Source organism: Mobula birostris, chromosome 2, assembly GCF_030028105.1.
Source record: "Mobula birostris isolate sMobBir1 chromosome 2, sMobBir1.hap1, whole genome shotgun sequence".
In the NCBI taxonomy this organism is placed as follows: domain Eukaryota; kingdom Metazoa; phylum Chordata; class Chondrichthyes; order Myliobatiformes; family Myliobatidae; genus Mobula; species Mobula birostris.
Window position 1 is genome coordinate 95,764,047 of NC_092371.1, and position 23,253 is coordinate 95,787,299.

Sequence of the window (23,253 nt, forward strand, 5' to 3'; positions counted from 1 at the left end):
AGATCTTGCTGGGAGCTGGGTATTGCAGGGAAGGTTGGCATTTAATGCCCATTTCTAACTACACTTGTCACAATGTCTATGGGCTGCCTACTAGACCTCCTGGTCTGTGTGGTGAAGCTTCTACATTGCCTTAAGTGGAGGGTTATTCTTTGTCACAATTTTCATTTACCTCAATGGATTGTAAACACAGTTCAAGGGTGGCTAATGTGAGAGTGGATTGGTGTGGCATGCTGTGCAGACAGTGTAAGTATGGAAGATTTTCTTCTCCTGGAACAGACATGTGAACAATTGAGTTATTAGAATAACTGAAAGTACAGTCATTTCTACTCAATTCAACATTTTTTAAAATTGAATTCAAATTTTAAATGTTCAGATTTGAATTTGATTCTCTAAATTACTAGTCCAGTATGCCACTGGCTAAATAATATAATGTTCTGTGTTTCATCATTTTTTTTTTAACATGTCATGAGAAATTTTTTGGGACTACGAGCTTTCTGACAGTACCTCTTCAGCTATGGGTATCTACAATGCACACTTAAAAAGCACTGAATCAGGCCTTTCAGCACAACTTGCCCATGACAACCATGATGCCCACCAATCTAATCCCCTCTGCCCATGTGTAGCCCATATTACTCTATATCCCTCCTATTCCCATACCTGTCCAGATGTCTTTTAGATGTCTCACATCATTTCCCCACCCCACCTTCCTCCTCACCTGGTCTTACCTATCACTTGCTAGCTTGTAACACACATCAAAGTTGCTGGTGAACGCAGCATCTATAGGAAGAGGTACAGTCAATGTTTCGGGCCGAGACCCTTCGTCAGGACTAACTGAAAAAAGAGCTAGTAAGAGATTTGAAAGTGGGAGGGGGAGGGGGAGATCCAAAATGATAGGAGAAGACAGGAGGGGGAGGGATAGAACCAAGAGCTGGACAGTTGATTGGCAAAAGGGATATGAGAGGATCATGGGACAGGAGGCCCAGGGAGAAAGACAAGGTGGGGGGGAACCCAGAGGATGGGCAAGGGGTATAGTCAGAGGGACAGAGGGAGAAAAAGGAGAGTGAGAGAAAGAATGTGTGTATAAAAATAAATAACGGATGGGGTACGAGGGGGAAGTGGGGCATTAGCGGAAGTTTGAAAAGTCAATGTTCGTGCCATCAGGTTGGAGGCTACCCAGACGGAATATAAGGTGTTGTTCCTCCAACCTGAGTGTGGCTTCATCTTTACAGTAGAGGAGGCCGTGGATAAACATATCAGAATGGGAATGGGACGTGGAATTAAAATGTGTGGCCACTGGGAGATCCTGCATTCTCTGGCGGATGAAGCGTAGATGTTTAGCAAAACGATCTCCCAGTCTGCGTCAGGTCTCGCCAATACATAGAAGGCCACATCGGGAGCACCGGACGCAGTATATCACCCCAGCCAACTCACAGGTGAAGTGTCGCCTCACCTGGAAGGACTGTCTGGGGCCCTGAATAGTGGTAAGGGAGGAAGTGTAAGGGCATGTGTAGCACTTGCACTTGTTCCGCTTACAAGGATAAGTGCCAGGAGGGAGATCAGTGGGGAGGGATGGGGGGCACGAATGGACAAGGGAGTCGCGTAGAGAGTGATCCCTGTTGATAAGCCGGGGGGGGGGGGGGGAGGGAAAGATGTGCTTAGTGGTGGGATCCCGTTGGAGGTGGCGGAAGCTACAGAGAATAATATGTTGGACCCGGAGGCTGGTGGGGTGGTAGGTGTGGACAAGGGGAACCCTATTCCTAGTGGGGTGGCGGGAGGATGGAGTGAGACCAGACGTGCCTGAAATGGGAGAGATGCGTTCGAGAGCAGAGTTGATGGTGGAGGAAGGGAAGCTCCTTTCTTTAAAAAAGGAGGACATCTCCCTCGTCCTGGAATGAAGAGCCTCATCCTGAAAGCAGATGTGGCGGAGACGGAGGAATTGCGAGAAGGGGATGGCATTTTTGCAAGAGACAGGGTGAGAAGAGGAATAGTCCAGATAGCTGTGAGAGTCAGTAGGCTTATAGTAGACATCAGTAGATAAGCTGTCTCCAGAGATAGAGACAGAAAGATCAAGAAAGGGGAAGGAGGTGTCGGAAATGGACCAGGTAAACTTGAGGGCAGGGTGAAAGTTGGAGGCAAAGTTAATGAAGTCAACGAGCTCAGCATGTGTGCAGGAAGCAGTGCCAATGCAGTCATCGATGTAGCGAAGGAAAATTCGAGGACAGATACCAGAATAGGTTTGGAACATAGATTGTTCCACAAAGCCAACAAAAAGGCAGGCAGAGCAAGGACCCATACGGGTGCCCATAGCTACACCTTTAGTTTGGAGGAAGTGAGAGGAGCCAAAGGAGAAATCATTAAGAGTAAGGACTAATTCCACTAGACGGAGCAGAGTGATGGTACAGGGGAACTGGTTAGGTCTGGACTTGCTAGCTTGTACTCGTCCCCCTTCCCCCAACTTCTCATTTAAGCTTCTTTCCCAATTCCAGTCCTGATAAAGGGTCTCGGCCTGAAACATGAACTTCCCCCCCATAAGCGCTGCCTGGCCTGCTGAGTTCCTTGGCATTTGTGTGTGTTACTCTGGCTTTTAAATGTTGTTATTCTACCTTCCACAAACACCGTCTATGGCAGCTTATTCCACATATGCACCGTCCTCTACATGAAGAAGTTGTCCCTTGGATCCCTTTTAAATCTTTCACCTCTCACCTTTGTTATGCCTTATAGTGTTCAGTTCAAGTTCAGTTTATTGTTATTCAACCACATACATATATACTGCCAAATGAAACAACTCTCCTCTGGACAAGGTACACAGCACAGTAGATATAACTCACACACAGAACACAAAGTATTATTACCACAAATAAATTAACAAATAATAAGGTGCATTTACAAAACAGTAAAAAGTAAACAGTATAATGCAGAAAACTGATGGACTCATACGTGATGAGATCTGAGCGGTGACAGGCAGTTCGGTAGTCTTATGGCCTGGGAGAGGGGGAGAAGCTATTTGCCATCCTAACAGTTCTTGTTCTAATGCCACGGTACTTCCTACCTGATGGTAGGGGGTCAAGGACATTGCTGGGTGCATGGGAGGGAGTTTGAACAATGCTAAGGGCCCTATGTATGCAGTGCTTGAGATAAATATATCTGATGGTTGGAAGAGAGACCCCGATGACCTCAGCAGTCGTCGCAACCCTGTGTAGGGACTTGCAGTCTGATGCCTGACAATTCCCGTACTAGATAGTGACGCAGCTGATCAGGAGAATCTCGAAGGTGCTCCTGTAAAAATTGGTTAGAATGGGGTGGGAAGTCTCATTCACCTCAATCTCCTCAGGAAGTGGAAATGTTGCTGTGCTTTCTTAACCAAAGAGATGGTGCTGAGAGATTGTCTGTTACGTACAATCTCAGAAACTTGCCACTTCTAACTCTCTCCAGAGGAACCATTTATGTGCACTGAGATGTGCACCTTACTGAAGTCCACTATCATCCCTTTGGTTTTGTCCACATTGGGACCCAAGTTGTGCTCGCACCATCTTACCAGCTGCTGTACCTCCTCTCTGTATGCCGTCCCATTGTCGTTGTTGCTGAGGCCAGCCACTGTTGTGTTATCAGTGAACTTGATGATTTGGGTTGAAGTGCGTCTAACAGTGTAGTCATGTTTCAACAGCGTAAACAGAAGCAAGCTACACAGGCAGCCCTGGGAGGGGGGCCAGGTGCTCAGCGTGATGCAGCTAGAGTTGTCCCTGTCAATGCCGACTGACTGTGGCTTTTCTGCCAAGCAGTCCAAGACCCAGTTACAGCTGAAGTCAATAAGCAGCATCCTGGTTTATGAGGCACCATCTTCCAGGTGGGACAGAATGGAGTGGAGTTCAGATGCTATGGCGTCATCAGTGGACCGATCTGAACAGTAAGTGGACAGGAAAGGGTCCAATATAGCAAGAAGATGGGATTTAATGCGATCCATAAACAGCTACTCAAAGCAGCTCACTATTGCTGCAATCAGTGCCACTGGACGGTCATCACTGAGGCAGGTTACTGTTGCTCTCTTAGGCACTGGAATGATGGTGGCTGCCTTGAAGCCTGCAGGGACAGTGGACAGTTCCAGAGATGTTGATGCATGTTAGAACCTCTGTTTACTGGGCTGCACAGTCCCTCAGCACCTGACCAGTTATGTTATCAGGTCCCACAGCTTAATGTGGGTTGACCCTGGCTAGGGTCTTCTTTACATCAGCTGTGGCCAGATAGAATACCTGCCTTTTGGGGCGTGGGGGAGTTTCCCAGGGAAAATACAATGCACATTCAGTCTGTTTATAACCCTAATGATTTATAAACCTCTACAAGGTCACCCCTCAATCTCTTATGTTCAAAGAAATAAAATTCTAGCCTGCCCAATCTCTTTGTAAGAAAGAAATGCACATTTCCCTTTCTATAGCAAGTGATTCCCTAAGTGTGGAGAAGAATCATTAAATGTTAACTTTGAGTAAAAGGACAGTAGGGGTATTTTGTGATTAGACAGCTAGATCACATTCTTTTCAACTGTGACAAGCAGTATCAAATTTCATCACCTTCAGCAACTGTGAACATATAGGGTGACATCATTCTACAAACAGTGTGAACAATGAACCTAATGGCAATGGTGGGTTGGACAAGAAAGAAATCTTACATAAATTTGAACAGGTAAGTGGAAAAATTTAAAATAATAACAACTAAGATTACTTCAGATGTTACAATAGTTAAGAAATGGATTAACACGTCTACAATACGTAGAGTTACTCCCAAGAGATTCATTATAGAGAATTGAACATATACAGGAGTCCTTGTCAGAAATTGAACTAAAGGTAAAATAAAATTAATAGCAAAATATTTCTAGCTACATAATCTCCAAAAGGAACAGGGAAAGAAAACTGATATTTGATAGAATTAGATCAATTCTATCTCTTTAGTTTTGACATAATATGGGGTCAATTACCAAATCACGTAATTATTGATACCAATCAAATTTTAAAATTAGTTGCAAGGGGTTTTACAGCAAAGAAGCATTCAAACTATCTACGGTACAGTGAAATAATAATTTCCATTACACACTTCAGCTAACAAAATAAGACTTTAGTTGATTGACTGATACATGATTACAGAAAAGTAGAGATAAAAGAACTCAAACAGATGAATTCAAGGGAAGGCCTTAAAAAGAAACTGTATATTGGAGAGATTAATGGAGGCAACCCCATAGCACAGGACTTTAGTCAGCCGAAGACATGAAGAGGAAGGGGAGAAGGATCACAGGATGTGAGGATAAAGAGGGTGAGAGGACAAGGGGGATAATTGTATATTTGGAGGATACGGCAATACTAAAAAGTAGACAGCTTTTGAACTTAAAAGGACATTCTAAGATTTTCTTTTGACCATCAAAGCAAGATGAGTAAGAATCCTGACAGTAGATCTAGAAAGTTGTAACCAAGTATAGCCTAGATAGAGCCACACAGACAAAACAGAAAACTGAATAAATATAAGAGACATCTAAAACAATTGGAAAGTACAGCTCAAACAGCAGACAAGAAATTCTAGATAACACAAACACCACTATCACATGGAACCTTTGATCTCCCCACCTTCCCTCTATCAAAGACATTTTCTTTGTTCTCTGCACCCTTCACCTTTCTGTAACTTGGTTATATTTCACTCAGTTCCAAGAAAAGTCATCAATCTGAAAAACTAACTCTATTCTTATTTTCAGATCATGCTACCTAACCTGACAACTATTTCCAGCATTCTGTTTTTATTTAAATTTCTAACATCTGCAGTTTTTTTTAATTTTCCTCCTGAAATGGGCCAGGATTGATGGTGATAAAATTCTTTCTTCCTCTGCCAAACATAGAGAAATAAAGTGAAGTGAAATGGGCTCGTTTCAAAAGGAAAGGTTTGAGATGCATTGGATTCACCTCAATATGGTCAGAATTAAGCAGTATCTGGTATTCTCATTTACGGACTGTTATAGAACATAGAACATAGAATAGTACAGCACAGTACAGGCCCTTCGGTACACAGTGTTGTGCCGACCCTCAAACCCTGCCTCCCATATAAGCCCCCACCTTAGATTCCTCCATATACCTGTCTAGTAGTCTCTTAAACTTCACTAGTGTATCTGCCTCCACCACTGACTCAGGCAGTGCATTCCATGCACCAACCACTCTCTGAGTAAAAAACCTTCCTCTGATATCCACCTTGAACTTCCCACCCCTTACCTTAAAGCCATGTCCTCTTGTATTGAGCAGTGGTGCCCTGGGGAAGACGCGCTGGCTATCCACTCTATCTATTCCTCTTATTATCTTGTACACATCTATCATGTCTCCTCTCATCCTCCTTCTCTCCAAAGAGTAAAGCCCTAGCTCCCTTAATCTCTGATCATAATGCATACTTTCTAAACCAGGCAGCATTCTGATAAATCTCCTCTGTATCCTTTCCAATGCTTCCACATCCTTCCTATAATGAGGCAACCAGAACTGGACACAGTACTCCACAAGTGTGACCTAACCAGAGTTTTATAGAGCTGCATCATTACATCACGACTCTTAAACTCTGTCCCTCGACTTATGAAAGCTAACACCCCATAAGCTTTCTTAAGTACCCTATCCACCTGTAAGGCAACTTTCAGGGTTCTGTGGACATGGATCCCCAGATCCCTCTGCTCCTCTACCAAGTATCCTGCCATTTACTTTGTACTCTGCCTTGGAGTTTGTCCTTCCGAAGTGTACCACCTCACACTTCTCCGGGTTGAACTCCATCTGCAACTTCTCAGCCCACTTCTGCATCCTATCAATGTCCCTCTGCAATCTTTGACAATCCTCTACACTATCTACAACACCACCAACCTTTGTGTCGTCTGCAAACTTGCCAACCCACCCTTCTACCCCGACATCCAGGTCGTTAATAAAAATCACGAAAAGTAGAGGTCCCAAGGATCTGTGGGACACCACTAGTCACAATCCTCCAATCTGAATGTACTCCCTCCACCACCACCCTCTGCCTTCTGCAGGCAAGCCAATTCTGAATCCACCTGGCCAAACTTCCCTGGATCCCATGCCTTCTAACTTTCTGAATAAGCCTACCGTGTGGAACCTTGTCAAATGCCTTACTAAAATCCATATAGATCACATCCACTGCACTACCCTCATCTATATGCCTGGTCACCTCCTCAAAGAACTCTACCAGGCTTGTTAGACACGATCTGCCCTTCACAAAGCCATGCTGACTGTCCCTGATCAGACCATGATTCTCTAAGTGCCTATAGATCCTATCTCTAAGAATCTTTTCCAACAGCTTTCCCACCACAGACGTAAGGCTCACTGGTCTATAATTCCCCGGACTATCCCTACTACCTTTTTTGAACAAGGGAACAACATTCACCTCCCTCCAATCCTCCGGTACCATTCCTGTGGACAACGAGGACATAAAGTTCCTAGCCAGAGGCTCAGCAATCTCTTCTCTCGCCTCGTGGAGCAGCGGGGGGAATATTCCGTCAGGCCCCGGGAACTTATCTGTCCTAATGTATTTTAACAACTCCAACACCTCCTCTCCCTTACTATCAGCATGCTCCAGAACATCAACCTCACTCATATTGTCCTCACTATCATCAAGTTCCCTCTCATTGGTGAATACCGCAGAGAAGTATTGAGGACCTCGCTCACTTCCACAGCCTCCAGGCACATCTTCCCACCTTTATCTCTAATCGGTCCTACCTTCACTCCTGTCATCCTTTTTTTCTTCACATAATTGAAGAACGCCTTGGGGTTTTCCTTTACCCTACTCACCAAGGCCTTCTCATGCCCCCTTCTTGCTCTTCTCAGCCCCTTCTTAAGCTCCTTTCTTGCTTCCCTATATTCCTCAATAGACCCAGCTGATCCTTGCTTCCTAAACCTCATGTATGCTGCCTTCTTCCTCCTGACTAGATTTTCCACCTCACTTGTCACCCATGGTTCCTTCACCCTACCATTCTTTATCTTCCTCACCGGGACAAATTTATCCCTTACATCCCGCAAGAGATCTCTAAACATCGACCACATGTCCGTAGTACATTTCCCTGCAAAAACATCATCCCAATTCACACCCGTAAATTCTAGCCTTATAGCCTCATAATTTGCCTTTCCCCAATTAAACATTTTCCTGTCCTCTTTGATTCTATCCTTTTCCATGATAATTATAAAGGCCAGGGAGCGGTGGTCACTGTCCCCCAGATGCTCACCCACTGAGAGATCTGTGACCTGACCCGGTTCATTACCTAGTACTAGATCTAGTATGGCATTCCCCCTGGTCGGCCTGTCCACATACTGTGAGAGGAATCCATCCTGGACACACTTAACAAATTCTGCCCCATCTAAACCCTTGGAACTAATCAGGTGCCAATCAATATTAGGGAAGTTAAAGTCACCCATGATAACAATCCTGTTATTTTTGTACCTTTCCAAAATCTGCCTCCCAATCTGCTCCTCTGTATCTCTGCTGCTACCAGGGGGCCTATAGAATACCCCCAGTAGAGTAACTGCTCCCTTCCTGTTCCTGACTTCCACCCATATTGACTCAAAAGAGGATCCTGCTATATTACCCACCCTTTCTGTAGCTGTAATAGTATCCCTGACCAGTAATGCCACCCCTCCTCCCCTTTTTCCTCCCTCTCTATCCTTTTTGAAGCACTGAAATCCAGGAATAAAGCAAACGCTTACATTATAAACTGTTTTCCATAGGTTGCAGTTATCTGTCATACAGTATAGTCTCTATTATGGTAGTACTCTAATCTAGAAATGCTTAACATTAATACTGAAACCCCAGTTTCTCCGGGCTGCGTAGGTCTAGGGAATACATACTCCGGTCCTGCCAAATCCATGAGATTGGGACGTTTCTCCCATTCCAAACCTTGGTTTGTGTGCATGCTGTGTGATTTGCTACCCTGTTACAACTTAGTACCAAGAAATAGCAGACAGCACATTGCATACGATTAAAGAGATTATAGTTATGAATGTTAACTTAACTAAAGGGTTAGCAAAGAAAAGAGGAAAAACAACAAAACAGGCCTACTATAATTAAACAGTCAAATGTGCACAAGTTGGAGCTCAACTCTTCCAAAAGTCACATTCAATGATCCTCAGTAGACCTTTGCACCTTGTTCCATCGAATCACAGTCCCTCACCAGGTCGAATCCTATGACCGGTTCTCTTCAGCGTCTTCTCTCTTCATCTCCCACCAAAGACCCCAGCTCACACTGGTGTCAGACACAATCTGCTCCCCTGATTGGATGGCACCTGTTATCTCTAATCATAACTCAAACACTGCTTCTACAGAAAGACCATTACGTTAGCAGTGAAACCTTTTCCAGGGTGTTACAATACTATGTTTAAGTTTGATTTCCCTGTAATATTCACAAATGCTACTTGACTGGCTGAGTTCTTCCAGTATTTAGAGTTGTGTGTGCCTTTTCTTTCTTTTCCACATTTCTCTCCTTTGGGGGCACAACAAAAGAACAGAGGAAAAGTAATGTAAAACAGATCTTTAAATTTGGCAAGAAAGAAGTCCAATAGATCTACTTGCCTTGGTAATTTATGCATCTGCATGATACCCAGCTATGCTTGCCTTTCCGCCTTTTCTTTGCATACATGTTCCAAGACTTCCCTTGTAATGCTCCCCAACTCGTTCTGCACTACATTGACAACTGCATTGGTGTTGAGCTAATCAACTTCAGCAATTTTGTCTCCAAAGCACAGATTTCATGTTTGAAGGGAATTGACAGAAATAGGAATAGTGGGACTCCTCCTACTGTCATTGCATGCAGTAGATGCGTTTTTCAAACAGCTCCGTTCTTTTTAAATTACTGAATCCAATCTGCTTTGAAAAACTTACTTTTGGAGTATTATGATGTCTCGTGCTAAAACTTCAAAAAAAGAAGAGGATCCTTCTGTGACTATGGAAGCTATTGCGGAGTTAATTCAGAAAGCTCAGAGCGAAATGTCTGAACAACTCTCCGGTGTATGTTTAAAAATTACCACAGAGCTTAAACGATTGGAGACTCTGCTGCAGACTTTGCAAAACACTTTACAGGAACGTACCACTCAGATTCAAGAACCTGAAGATGCTTTAACCAGACTAGACACTAAGACGAATGAATTGGAAAAGCTCAGAGATAAACAATCGAAAATCGTTGATTCTTTAAGACAAAAGATTGTTGCTTTAGAGAATAGATCAAGAAGGAACAATATACAAATTTTGGGTCTTCCTGAGTTGGTCGAAGGCAAGCGACCTGCAGAATATTTTGCAAATCTGTTGGTTCGTTTGTTTTCTGATGTTTTGGATACTCCACCAAGAATAGACCGGGCACACCGAATCCCAGTGTTTAGACCCGCTTCTCAACAAAAACCTCGACCTGCGATAATTGCTTTTCGTGACTTCCAAACTAAGGTTTCCATAATTCACCAATCTCGTCGGTTAGGTATGATTAGTTTTGAAGATTATAAGATAAGACTGGTCGAAGATTATTCATCTGAGGTATTAAACGACGTTTTATGTATAAAAAGGTTATGGCGGAGTTATACACCAAAGGCTATAAAACTTCACTAAATTACCCTGCTTGCCTCAGGATCATTTTGGAAAATGGATCTCCTAAGTGGTTTTGTTCGATTGAGGAAGTGAACGATTTTCTTCAGGCCAAATCATGTCCAGGAGACTAACTGTTTATTACTGTATCATATAAATTAAGCTTCATTAGCTTGACCAATTCTTTGTTGTTGGGTGTTTGCAATCTAATGGCTTAGTATGTCTTTTTTTTTTGAACAATTCTCTCCTCTATTCTCGTATACTCTTATAATTAGTTTCTGTTCTTATTGTATTTTCTTTGCTGAGTTAATTTTTTTTCAACATGATGTTTTGAACTCTTCTTTAGCTCTTTGGAATAATATTTAGTCTATCAACTCCAGAAGTTCAAATGTTTATTTCTGCTTCATATAACCTTGTTCCCTCAGTTTGACTGATTAATTCGTTGCAATTGTGCAGTTTACTTGTTTATTACTTTTCTCTTTGAATAATTCTTTTTTTTGATATATTTTCATAAATAATTCTTCTTTTTCTTCTCTTTTTTATTTTTTCTGTTTGGAAAATTAATAGACTTAACTTCAGTAAGTTTTCTTTGCAATTATTTTTTGCAAACATTATGTTTCGATTTTTTTTAGTTCTTTTGAAGGTTATTTAGTCTAGGTTGGAATTCATTCTGTACTAATCTTTTCTTCTCTTGGAGCTTTGCCAGTAAGATGTTGGGGGAGGGATTTATCAGTAGATTAGCTTTTGCCCTCACTTGGGTGATTTTTTTCCTGGGGGGGGGTGGACAGGAGTGTTTTTTTTTATCAACTGTTTGGTTATCCCTGCCTCATCTATTGCTTGGTCAAGCATTTTGAATTTTTAAGGTTTGGATTTTTGGTATATTCCAGTGGTTTATGTTTAACCTCTGTTTTAAACATAATCAAATGGTATACAATATTAATTTTCTTAGTTTAAATATGAAAGGTTTAAACCACCCTGTGAAACGCAATAAGATTTTTATCTATATTAAGAAATTGAATGAATACCTCAATTTTTTTTTACAAGAGCCACATGTTTGTAGATCTGACTGTGGACGCCTGTTTAAACGTTGGAATGGTCTAGTTTTTCATTCTTCCTTTCAAGCCAAAGCTAGAGATGCTTCAGATTTTGACAATTCAATTGCTTTTGTTCAACATGATGTAATGTCTGACCCCAATGGGCGGTTCGTTATAGTCTCAGGGAAACTAGATAACAAACTAATGGATGTGGAAGCACTGGAAAGGGTACAGAGGAGATTTACCAGGATGCTGCCTGGTTTAGAGAGTATGCATCATGATCAGAGATTAAGGGAGCTAGGGCTTTACTCTTTGGAGAGAAGGAGGATGAGAGGAGACATGATAGAGGTACACAAGATATTAAGAGGAACAGATAGAGTGAATAGCCAGCATCTCTTCCCAACTGTTCAATACAAGAAGACATGGTTTTAAGGTAAAGGGTGGGAAATTCAAGGGGGATATTACAGGAAGGTTTTTTACTCAGAGAACGGTTGGTGCATGGAATGCACTATCTGAGTCAGTGGTGGATACAGATACACTTGTGAAATTTAAGAGACTACAAGACAGGTATATAGAGGAATTTAAGGTGGGGGGTTATAAGGGAGGCAGGGTTTGAGGGTCGGTACAACACTGTGGGCCGAAGGGCCTGTACTGTGCTCTACTATTCTATATTCTATGTTTTTGCTAATCTCTATGCTCCGAATACAGATGATCCTGGCTTTTTTGAACATTGTTTTTCCTTTTTACCAGACTTAAATTTGTACTCTTTAATCTTGGGAGGGGATTTTAATTGTTGTCTTGACCCTGTTTTAGACACGTTCATCTTTGAAACGATTGAATATTAGTAGATCTGCCTCCTATAGGTAAAAGGACCCTGATAGCAGTTATTTATAGGTCTCCAAACAGCTGCAGTGATGTGGACTACAAATTACAACAGGAAATAGAAAAGGCTTGTCAGAAGGGCAGTGTTATGATAATTGTGGGGGATTTTAACATGCAAGTGGATTGGAAAAATCAGGTAGGCACTGGATCTCAAGAGAGGGAAATTGTAGAATGTCTGCGAGATGGCTTTTTAGAACAGCTTGTTGTTGAGCCCACTAGGGGATTGGGTATTGTGTGATGAACCGGAGGTGATTAGAGAGATTGAGGTGAAGGAACCCTGAGGAGACAGTGATCATAACATGATTGAGTTCACTGTGAAATTTGAAAAAGAGAAACCGAAATCTGATGTGTCAGTATTTCAGTACAGTAAAGGTAATTATAGTGGCATGAGAGAGGAACTGGCCAAAGTTGACTGGAAAGGAACACTGGCGGGAAGGACGGCAGAGCAGCAGTGGCTGGAGTTTATGCGAGGAATGAGGAAGGTGCAAGACAGGTATATTCCACAAAAGAAGAAATTTTCAAATGGAAAAAGGATGCAACCGTGGTTGACAAGAGAAGTCAAAGCCAAAGTTAAAACAAAAGAGAGGGCATACAAGGAAGCAAAAATTAATGGGAAGACAGAGGATTGGGAAGTTCTTAAAAGCATACAAAACTAAGCAGGTCATTAAGAGGGAAAAGATTAACTATGAAAGGAAGCTAGCAAATAACATCAAAGAGGATACTAAAAGCTTTTTCAAGTATATAAAGAGTAAACGACAGGTGACAGTAGATATAGGACCAATATAAAATAATGCTGGAGAAATTGTAATGGGAGATAAGGAGATGGCGGAGGAACTGAACGAGTATTTTGCATCAATCTTCACTGAGGAAGACATCAGCAGTATACCGGACACTCAAGGGTGGCAGGGAAGAGAAGTGTGCGCAGTCACAATTGTGACAGAGGAAGTACTCAGGAAGCTGAATGGTCTAAAGGTAGATAAATCTCCCCGACCAGATGGAATGCACCCTTGTGTTCTGAAGGAAGTAGCTGTGGAGATTGCGGAGTCATTAGTGATGATCTTTCAAAAGTCGATAGATTCTGGCATGGTTCCGGAGGACTGGAAGATTGAAAATGTCACTCCGCTATTTAAGAAGGGAGCAAGGAAGCAAAAAGGAAATTGTAGACCTGTTAGCTTGACTTCGGTGGTTGGGAAGTTGTTGGAGTCGATTGTCAAGGATGAGGTTGCAGAGTACCTGGAGGCATATGACAAGGTAGGCAGAACTCAGCATGGATTCCTTAAAGGAAAATCCTGCCCGACAAACCCATTACAATTTTTGAGGAAATTACAAGTAGGCTAGACAAGGGAGATGCAATGGATGTTGTACATTTGGATTTTCAGAAGGCCTTTGACAAGGTGCCACACATGTGCTACTTAACAAGATAAGAGCCCATGGAATTATGGGAAAGTTACATACATGGATAGAGCGTTGGCTGATTGGCAGGAAACAGAGAGTGGGAATAAAGGGATCCTATTCTGGTTGGCTGCTGGTTACCAGTGGCGTTCCACAGGGGTCCGTGTTGGGGCAGTTTCTTTTTACATTGTACATCAACGATTTGGATTATGGAATAGATGGCTTTGTGGCTAAGTTTGCTGACAATACAAAGATAGGTGGGGGGGCCGGTAGTGTTGAAGAAACAGAGAGTCTGCAGAGAGACTTGGATAAATTGGAAGAATGGGCAAAGAAGTGGAAAATGAAATACAATGTTGGAAAGTGTATGGTTATGCACTTTGGCAGAAGAAATAAACAGGCAGACTATTATTTAAATGGGGAGAGAATTCAAAGTTCTGAGATGCAACGGGACTTGGGAGTCCTCGTACAGGATACCCTTAAGGTTAACCTCCAGGTTGAGTCGGTAGTGAAGAAGGCGAATGCAATGTTGGCATTCATTTCTAGAGGAATAGAGTATAGGAGCAGGGATGTGATGTTGAGGCTCTATAAGGTGCTGGTGAGACCTCACTTGGAGTACTGTGAGCAGTTTTGGTCTCCTTATTTAAGAAAGGATGTGCTGACATTGGAGAGGGTACAGAGAAGAATCACTGGAATGATTCCAGGAATGAGAGGGTTAACATATGAGGAAAGTTTGTCCGCTCTTGGACTGTATTCCTTGGAGTTTAGAAGATTGAGGGGACACCCTTCGGATATTGAAAGGCATGGACAGAGTGGATGTGGCAAAGTTGTTTCCCATGATGGGGAAGTCTAGTACGAGAGGGCATGACTTAAGGATTGAAGGGCGCCCATTCAGAACAGAAATGCAAAGAAATTCTTTTAGCCAGAGGGTAGTGAATCTACGGAATTTGTTGCCACGGGCAGCAGTGGAGGCCAAGTCATTGGGTGTATTTAAGGCAGAGACTGATAGGTGTCTGAGTAGTCAGGGCATCAAAGGTTATGGTGAGAAGGCGGAGGAGTGGGACTAAATGGGAGAATGGATCAACTCATGATAAAATGGCGGAACACACTCGATGGGCCGAATGGCCGACTTCTGCTCCTTTGTCTTATGGTCTTATGGTCTATATCCAATCTTTTCTAATGAAATGTGACATTATTGATGTTTGGCCTTTTTTTCACGCAATAAGTAGAGAATATTCCTTTTTTTCTCATGTTCATCATACCTATTCCAGGATTGATTATTTTTGTGTCGATAGTCATTTGATACCCTTCTGTTCGATCCTGTGATTATAAAGAAATTGCTGTTTCAGATCATGCCCCCGTTCTTTTAACTTCCAGCTGTTTCTCGATCAAACAGATTTTGGCGTTTTAATCCAATTTTACTATCAGATAAGGCGCTTTTTTTTTTACAATTTCTAGAGAGTCAAATTACTTTTTTCTTTGAAGAGAATATGCTTGATGGCACTTATTATTATTATTTGGGATGCTTTCAAGGCTTATATTAGAGGCCAAATTATTTCCTATACTGCAAGTATTAAGAAAATAGCTAATAAGGAGAGAACTGACTTAGCCAATCAGCTTAAACATTTCGATCAAAAATATGCTTCTGATCCCAATCCCGTTTTGTATAAAAGACGTGTGTAAGTTAAAACTAAATATGATCTGCTCTTAACTTACCCTGTTGAAACTCAACTTTTAAAACATAAAAGTCAATTTTATGTTCATAGTGATAAAACAGGCAAACTTTTGGCTAATCAACTTAAAACTTTAACAGTTAAACATCAAATTAAGGAAATCTCCAAAGCGAATGGTGATAAAACTTCTGATCAATTAGAAATAAAAGATACTTTTAGAGACTTTTACACTAAACTGTATAGTTCAGATTCCCCTAAAGCCAATTATGCTATGAATAATTTTCTGGATCGTTTAAACATTCCCTCACTTTCTGAGGTTAATCGAAAATGGTTAGATCAACCTTTTTTTCTGAGGAAACTGTCCGGGTTGTCCATTCTCTGAGTTCAGAGAAGGCTCCCAGTCCTGACGGATTTTCTGGAGTGTTCTACAAAGCTTTTGCTCCTTTGCTTATTCCTCACTTACTTTGTTCTTTCTGACTCTTTTAAATTAGGTAGGTTGCCACAATCTTTTTATGATGTCTCTATTTCACTTATACTCAAAAAGAATAAAGGTCCAACTGATAGCTCTTCCTACAGACCTATTTCTTTACTTAATGTTGACACTAAAATTTTATCTAAACTTTTGGCTCATAGGATGGAAAACATTCTGCCTTTTATTAACTCTGATGACCAGACCGGATTTATTAAAAATCGTTATTCTCATTTTAACATTCATTGTTTACTGAATGTTATTTATTCTCCCTCTAAAGAAACTTTGAAATGCATGATTCCTTTGGATGCTGAGAAAGCCTTTGACCGGGTTGATCGAATTATTTATTTAAAATATAAGATAAATTTAAATTTGGCCCCAATTTTATTCAATGGATTAAATTACTGTATTCATCTCCCACTGCACAGGTTCTCACTAACTCTCAGAGTTCTAAACCATTGTCCTTTGAGTCCTTTACTTTTTGATTTGGCTTTAGAGCCTTTAGCCATAGCGTTTCGTGAATCCGTTGACATAATCAGGTATTTTAAGGAGGGGTATCACTCATACAGTGTCGCTTTATGCTGATGACGTTTTGCCCTACATGTCTAATGTGGAGTCCTCTCTACCCACAATACTCTCTTTACTTTCTGAATTTAGTCAGTTCTCAGGATATAAACTTAATCTTCACAAGAGTGAACTTTTTCCTTTGAATAATTTTGTATCAATTAACTCTGAATTTCCTTTTAAAATTGTGAGAAATCAATTTACGTATTTGGGTACAACAATTACTAAGAATTATAAATTTCTTTATTAAGAAAACTTTTTCACTCTTTTGGAATACGTTAAGAAGGTACTTTCAAATTGGTCTCTCCTTTCTTTATCGCTGATTGGACATATTAATTTTATTAAAATGAATATTTTGCCTAAATTTTTATACTTATTTCAAGCCCTACCTGCCTTTATTCCTAAATCCTTTCTCAACTCTTTAAATTCGATTATATCTTCTTACTTATGGAAGTATAAAATCGCACGATTAAACAATGTTCATCTTCAGAAAGCTAAAAAAAAAAATGGGGGATTAGAACTTCCCAGTTTTAGGTTTTACTACTGGGCAGTCAACATACGCTACCTTACGTTTTGGATATATTACATTAGTCGTGAAGAATGTCCGGTTTGGATTTCTTCAGAAGTCAATTCTGTTAATAAATTTTCTGCTATTTCTCTTGGTTGTTCAATTCCTCTATCCTTAAGTAATTTAACTAATAATTTTGTAGTTAAACATTCTTTGAGGACTTGGTTACAATTTAGAAAATTCTTTGAGTTATTTGGTTTATCACTCTCTAGTCCCATTTTTTCCAATTTTTTTTTAAACCTTCTTTGACTGATGTAGTTTTTAAAGAGTGGAATAGACTAGGTATTAAATGTTTTCAGGATCTGTTTGTTGGAGATAGACTTTCCTCATTTGATCAACTATATTAAATATAATCTTCGTAAAGCTCACTTTTTTAGATATTTACAAATTAGAGACTTCTTGCGTTCTTGACTTTATACATTTCCTAAATGTCCAGATAAAAGTTTAATTGATTCAATTTTTACTTTGAAACCTTTTCATAATGGATCTATATCTAATATTTATAATATGTTGTTGGCATTGAGAAACATTCCGTTAGACAAAATTAAAAACCCCTGGGAACATGACCTACAGATTTCAATTGATGAGGATACTTGGAATGAAATTTTTTAACTTGTTCACACCCCTTCATTATGAGCGCGTCACTCTCTTTTACAATTTAAAATGGTTCATAGAGCTTATATGACTAAAGATAAGTTCTCTTGTTTTTACTCAGATTTTTCTCCATACTGTAATAGGTGTAATGTCGAAGAGGCCTCTCTAATTCATATGTTTTGGTCCTGCCTGCGGTTTGATAAATTTTGGAAAGAAGTATTTCAAACTTTCTTGGAGCTTTTTAAAGTAAACTTTAAACTCAACCCTCTGACTGCCTTGTTTGGCATTATTGGAGGAAATGATTTTATTCTTAAGCCGAATGATTTGCATATTTTGGCTGTTATTTCTCTTTTAGCCAGAAGAGTTTTGTTGCTTAAATGGAAAGATGCCGCTCCACCTACTCATGCCCATTGGTTGATTGATGTTATGGCATGTTTCACTCTGGAGAAGATTAGCTGTTCTATTTCTATGCCTAGACAAGATTTTTTCACCATTATGTGGACCCTTTTGGAACTACTTTCACAATTTTCGATTTGGTCAGCAATGAGGATAGCTATTATATGTTTGAATTTACAACTATATGTCAGAAATTTTTTTCCTTTTCTTTTAACCAAACAGATTTTTTTTCTGTATTTTTTCTCTTTTTTTTCTATTTTGTTATGGGGTTTTGATTTTGCTTTAGATTAGAATAAAATATACCTTTTCAATATTATGGTTAATTTACAATACATAGTTATGGGGAAATTCAATCTCGTTTCTGTTTCCATAACACCATAATGTATTTTGTATTCGTCTATGCAAGTAATTAATAAAAATATTGAAAAAGAAAGAAAAAGGAATAGTGGAAAAAATGGCATTGAGGTGGAAGATCAGACATAATTCTGATAAATGTCAGAATGGGTTTAAATGGGAGGCTGCCCTTCTATGCTCTAAATTCATGTATTCTTGCACTAAATATTAGATAATTTTAAGAGAAGCAAATCTTTTGTTTTCAAATGGCAGTTTTGATGGACCCTCCATCACCAATAGGTGACATAGTTTATTAAAGTTACACAGGCAAGCTTCAGTTATTGAATAATATCAGCATTGAAAGTACTGGCTTGCCAATTGTAGAACAACATTACATTCTATTGAAAGAATCAAAAGCACGAGTCTTCTTTTTTTTTGTTTTCACAATCTGACTGTATTTAACTTGCATTTTATTATATTTTTCTCTGCAGCCAGTCTTTATGGTTTGTTACTCACTGTGTCAACTTCTGGTAGTACATACAATTGGGAAACAGTGAGCTGCAGAAATCATATGATTAAATTCCTTCCTATTTGTGTATTGTTAAGTTCATGAAGTATCAAAAAATTCCATATTCCCTGTTTATTTGAATGATGTATCAGCTATCTTTCTGTTTGATGCAAAATTAATCACATTAGTGCTTTTACATTTAGATCTAGTTGCACATTTGCCTTTCTAATACTTGCTCTTATGACGAAGGAATTGTGTGTCTGCTAGCTGTGTTAAAATGTCAAATTTTTACATATAGAAGACATGTTCAGCATAGAATTTCTAAAAAGGGTTTTGTATTGTGGAGTATCTTTCTACTTCACTTTTTCACACAATAGGTACTGTGAACCACCCTTCAGATCACCTGGATGTTCTGGGTTGGTGTCTGAATGAAAAGTTGGATACTAGAAGTTTCCTTCTAGGGGTTGTTCTAAAACACCAAGTCAAAGTCACAGCACAGTTCTGCTGTTTAATACTGAAACATTCCAATCACAGATCCCACCAGTCCCCACTTCTCCACCACCCTCCTCCAATTAGCAGAATCGGTCCTTGGGCTCAGCAATTTCTCTTTAGGGTTTTCCCACTTTCTCCAGACTCAGGGTGTAGCCATGGGCCCCAGCTATGCTTGTTTTTTCATTGCATACATGTTCCAAGCCTTACCTTGTAATGCTCCCCAACTCACTCTGCGCTACATTAACAACTACATTGGTGCTGCTCATACACCCATGCTGAGCTAATCAACTTCAGTAATTTTGTCTCCAATTTCAAACCTGTCCTTAAATTCACTTGGTCCATTTCAGACAGCTCTTTCCCTTTTCTCAATCTCTCTGTCTCTATTTCTGGAGACAAACTGTCTACCAATATCTTTTATAAACCTACCAACTCCCACAGCTATCTAGACTATTCCTCTTCCCACTCTGTCTCCTATAAAAATGCTATTCCTTTTTCTTGAATCCTGTGTCCGCCACATCCATTCCCAGATGAGGCTTTCCTTTCCAGGACATCAGAGATGTCCTCCTCCTTCAATGAATGGGGTTTCCCTTCCTCCACTATTGATGCTCCTATCATCTGTTTGAAGAAATTTCCCTTCATGTCAATCCTAAATAATCTACTCATTATTCTGAGACTGTGACCAATGGTTCTAGACTCCCTGACTAAGGAAAACATTCTCTGTGCATGCAACCTGTCAAACTCTGCACAATATTTTTATGTTTCAATAGTATCCTCTAATTTTTTAAATTCTAGAGAACACAGGCTTAATCTATACAATCTCTCTTCTTAAGGCAAAACTGATGTTCCAGAAGTGAATCTGCAACCACCCCCCCCAACACCCCATGGCATGCATATTCTTTTATGATTAAGGAAATTAAAACTGCATACAATATTTCAGGTGTAGTCCCTTGTATCAAATGTTTACATCCAATATGTCTTCCTAATTGCTTAGTGTTCCTGAGTTGATTTGGCATAATGTGCACAAGAGTATCCAAGTCCCTTTGAACATCAGCCTTTCCTAGTCTGCCACTATTTAAAAATTACTTTTCTTTTCTGTTTTATGCTCCAAAGTGGACAATTTCCCATTTTTCTGCATTATATTTCATCTGCCATGCTACTGCCCACAAACTTAACTGGCCTACATCTCCTTCATTCTCATAATCCTGCCTAGTTTTATAGCATTAGTTATAAAATATAGCACTGATATAGGTTATGAACAGGTCAAGCAAAAACACTCATCTCTGCAATAACCACTCTCCCAACCTGCCAAACTAGCAAGACCAGTTTATTCCCATCTCTGGCTCTGTTAACAAATTTTCTTCTCACGCCAGTATACTACCCCTAATCCCAAGAGCTTTAACCTTGTAAATCAATCACTTGCATGATACGTTATTAAAATCTTTCTGAAAATACCTATTCTATTCAACTAGTAATATCCTCAAAAAGGTCCAACAGAGTTATCAATCACAGTTCTGTTTGGTAAAACATTGCAGACTCTGCTTAGGTTTTATTTTCCTAGGTGCTTCTGAAAGAAAAGCTAGGAAACTACCGAACAACATGAAATTACATAACATCTTCAACATTAAAATAAACTCTGATTCATGGAATAACTTGTTAAAAGCATCTTAATCTTAGCAGAGTACTCAGCTCTCAATCACCTTGCATTTGCTGTCAGTATATTTGACGTGAACTGCTCTAAATCTCTGTCTAATGGGCATTCATAAATCTTACATATTTAATAGAGAAGAAACTGAAATTTTCCAAGTAAATGACATTCAGATACCTATTAGTTTACATTTAATTCCTTAAGGTCATCTTAGCCAGGGGAGGTAGTGGGGATAAACTCACACTGCCTATTAAATGATCCCAATAGCATGCTTCTCAAATAGCCTCTGACAACCAAGTCCAGCTCCTGGTTAGCTACTAAGCCTGGTGGAACCAGTTATACTGACAGGTTTCTGGCACTTTAAAATCAGCTGCTTCAGGTAGATAGGGCTCAATCAGTCATGGTTGACAACTCACCTGGAAGGAAAACTTTGATCTCAAACCTCCACTGACTTGCAGCTATACCCACTCAAGCGGAAGGCTTTGGGAGTAAACCCCAAGGTAAAATCTGGAGCTGGAGTCCCTAAGGCAGACCAAAGTTGAGTTCAACATTGACTGCAACACCACTGGTGTCAAACTGGTGTCATCTCTGCCGTTCCTTTGAATTCATCAGCTGTGCGGAGAGGGGCAGCATGCTGCACGGGCAACAGCTTGTTCTCCATATCCTAAATACAAAATAATCTGCAGATGCTGTAAAAGATCAAAGCAACACTTTCAGTATGCTGGATGAACTCAGCAGGTCAGGCAGCATCAGTCAGAAACGATGAGTCGACGTTTCCCGCCGGAACCCTTCGTCAGGACTGAAGAATGAAAGATGGGGAAGGACTTGAAGAATGCTTGTAGCGTCAGTTGATAGACCAGTAATTCAAATTACTGGTTATCAACTGAAGCTACAAGCATTCTTCAAATCCTTCCCCATCTTTCATTTTTCAGTCCTGACGAAGGGTTCCGGCCCGAAACGTCGACTCATCGTTTCTGACTGATGCTGCCCGACCTCCATATCCTACTGCTCTGGCTTGTGTATCACGTAGACAGCTAGAATGCAATATCCATGAATGACCACCAACAATGGAAGGCCTCAACTGCATGAAAACAGAGCGCAATTTGTCATTTGAAATTTTTCTCCCAATTTGTGTTGACAATCTTCCCAGCTTCCTCACAGATTAAAACTATTGCTCTTTTCCTTTAACATGGTACTTTCATTATCAAGAAATGCCATCATTTATTATCATATATTAATGAATACTTGAACTCACCGCGTTTATTTTATCCACTTTCTTTTTCCCTGGTTCTTTCATAATAGATGCCAGCATTTCATCGCCTTTATAATCTCTGTATAGTTCAGACAGAGTTTCCCTTAGCTCCAGACTGGTGTTTTTCAGATAGTAGGATGGGTCTGACTTTGCTTTCTCCTCATCTAGAAAATATACAGGATATGAGTGAAATTCTAAAATATTATTCTTTTCTTTTGGTTCTGTGTGTTACAGAGAAAACCAGAGGAAATGAATTTCAGCTCTTGTATAAAAAATTTTTTATTGAAGTACCTAACTGATTGAGAATACATTGTTTTAATTAAGCACACCACCCAAGTTATTCTGAATAAATCAAGTGACTTCACAGGATATTGTGCCAACCAGTTAAGTAGTGATGCCCCATTCAGCAATACCCTGTCTAGATATTCAATCATTTGAGATAGGGAGCAGAAACAGGCTCATCAGCCCACAGACTAAGCCACTAACAAATAAGCAATTAACTAATCCTACACTTATCCCATTTTATTGTCTGCTTGCAATAAATAAAACAGGTGTGACACAAGAGATTCTGCAGATGCTGAAAATATTGAACAATACACAGAAAATACTGAAGGAACTCAAACGGGTCATCCAGTATCTATGGAGAGAAATGAACAGTCAAAATTTTAGGCTGAGACTGATGAAGGGTTCATTTCTGTCCAGAGTTGCTGCCTGACCTGTTGATTTCCTCGAGCATTTTGTGTGTGTAGCTCAATAAAGCAGTCTTTTTTTCATCTGAATTTTGTCTCATTTCATATTGGCAGTCCTCCAGTACCATGCCTAAATAACCACTGGTGTGAACTAAGAATAGCTATAGCTAAAATTCTTGAACCTCAAATT

General features: G+C 40.1%; 1 protein-coding gene across 3 annotated transcripts in view; it reads right to left on the reverse strand.

Annotated features, from left to right (window-relative positions):
* ppil2 (peptidylprolyl isomerase (cyclophilin)-like 2) overlaps positions 1-23,253 on the reverse strand; it is a 352,242-nt gene that overhangs the window by 214,846 nt on the left and 114,143 nt on the right. For all 3 annotated transcript variants that reach the window (XM_072245362.1, XM_072245369.1, XM_072245376.1), the window contains one exon: positions 22,378-22,538. In XM_072245362.1, coding sequence (XP_072101463.1) covers positions 22,378-22,538 — 161 coding nt within the window. The remainder of the gene's footprint in view (positions 1-22,377; positions 22,539-23,253) is intronic.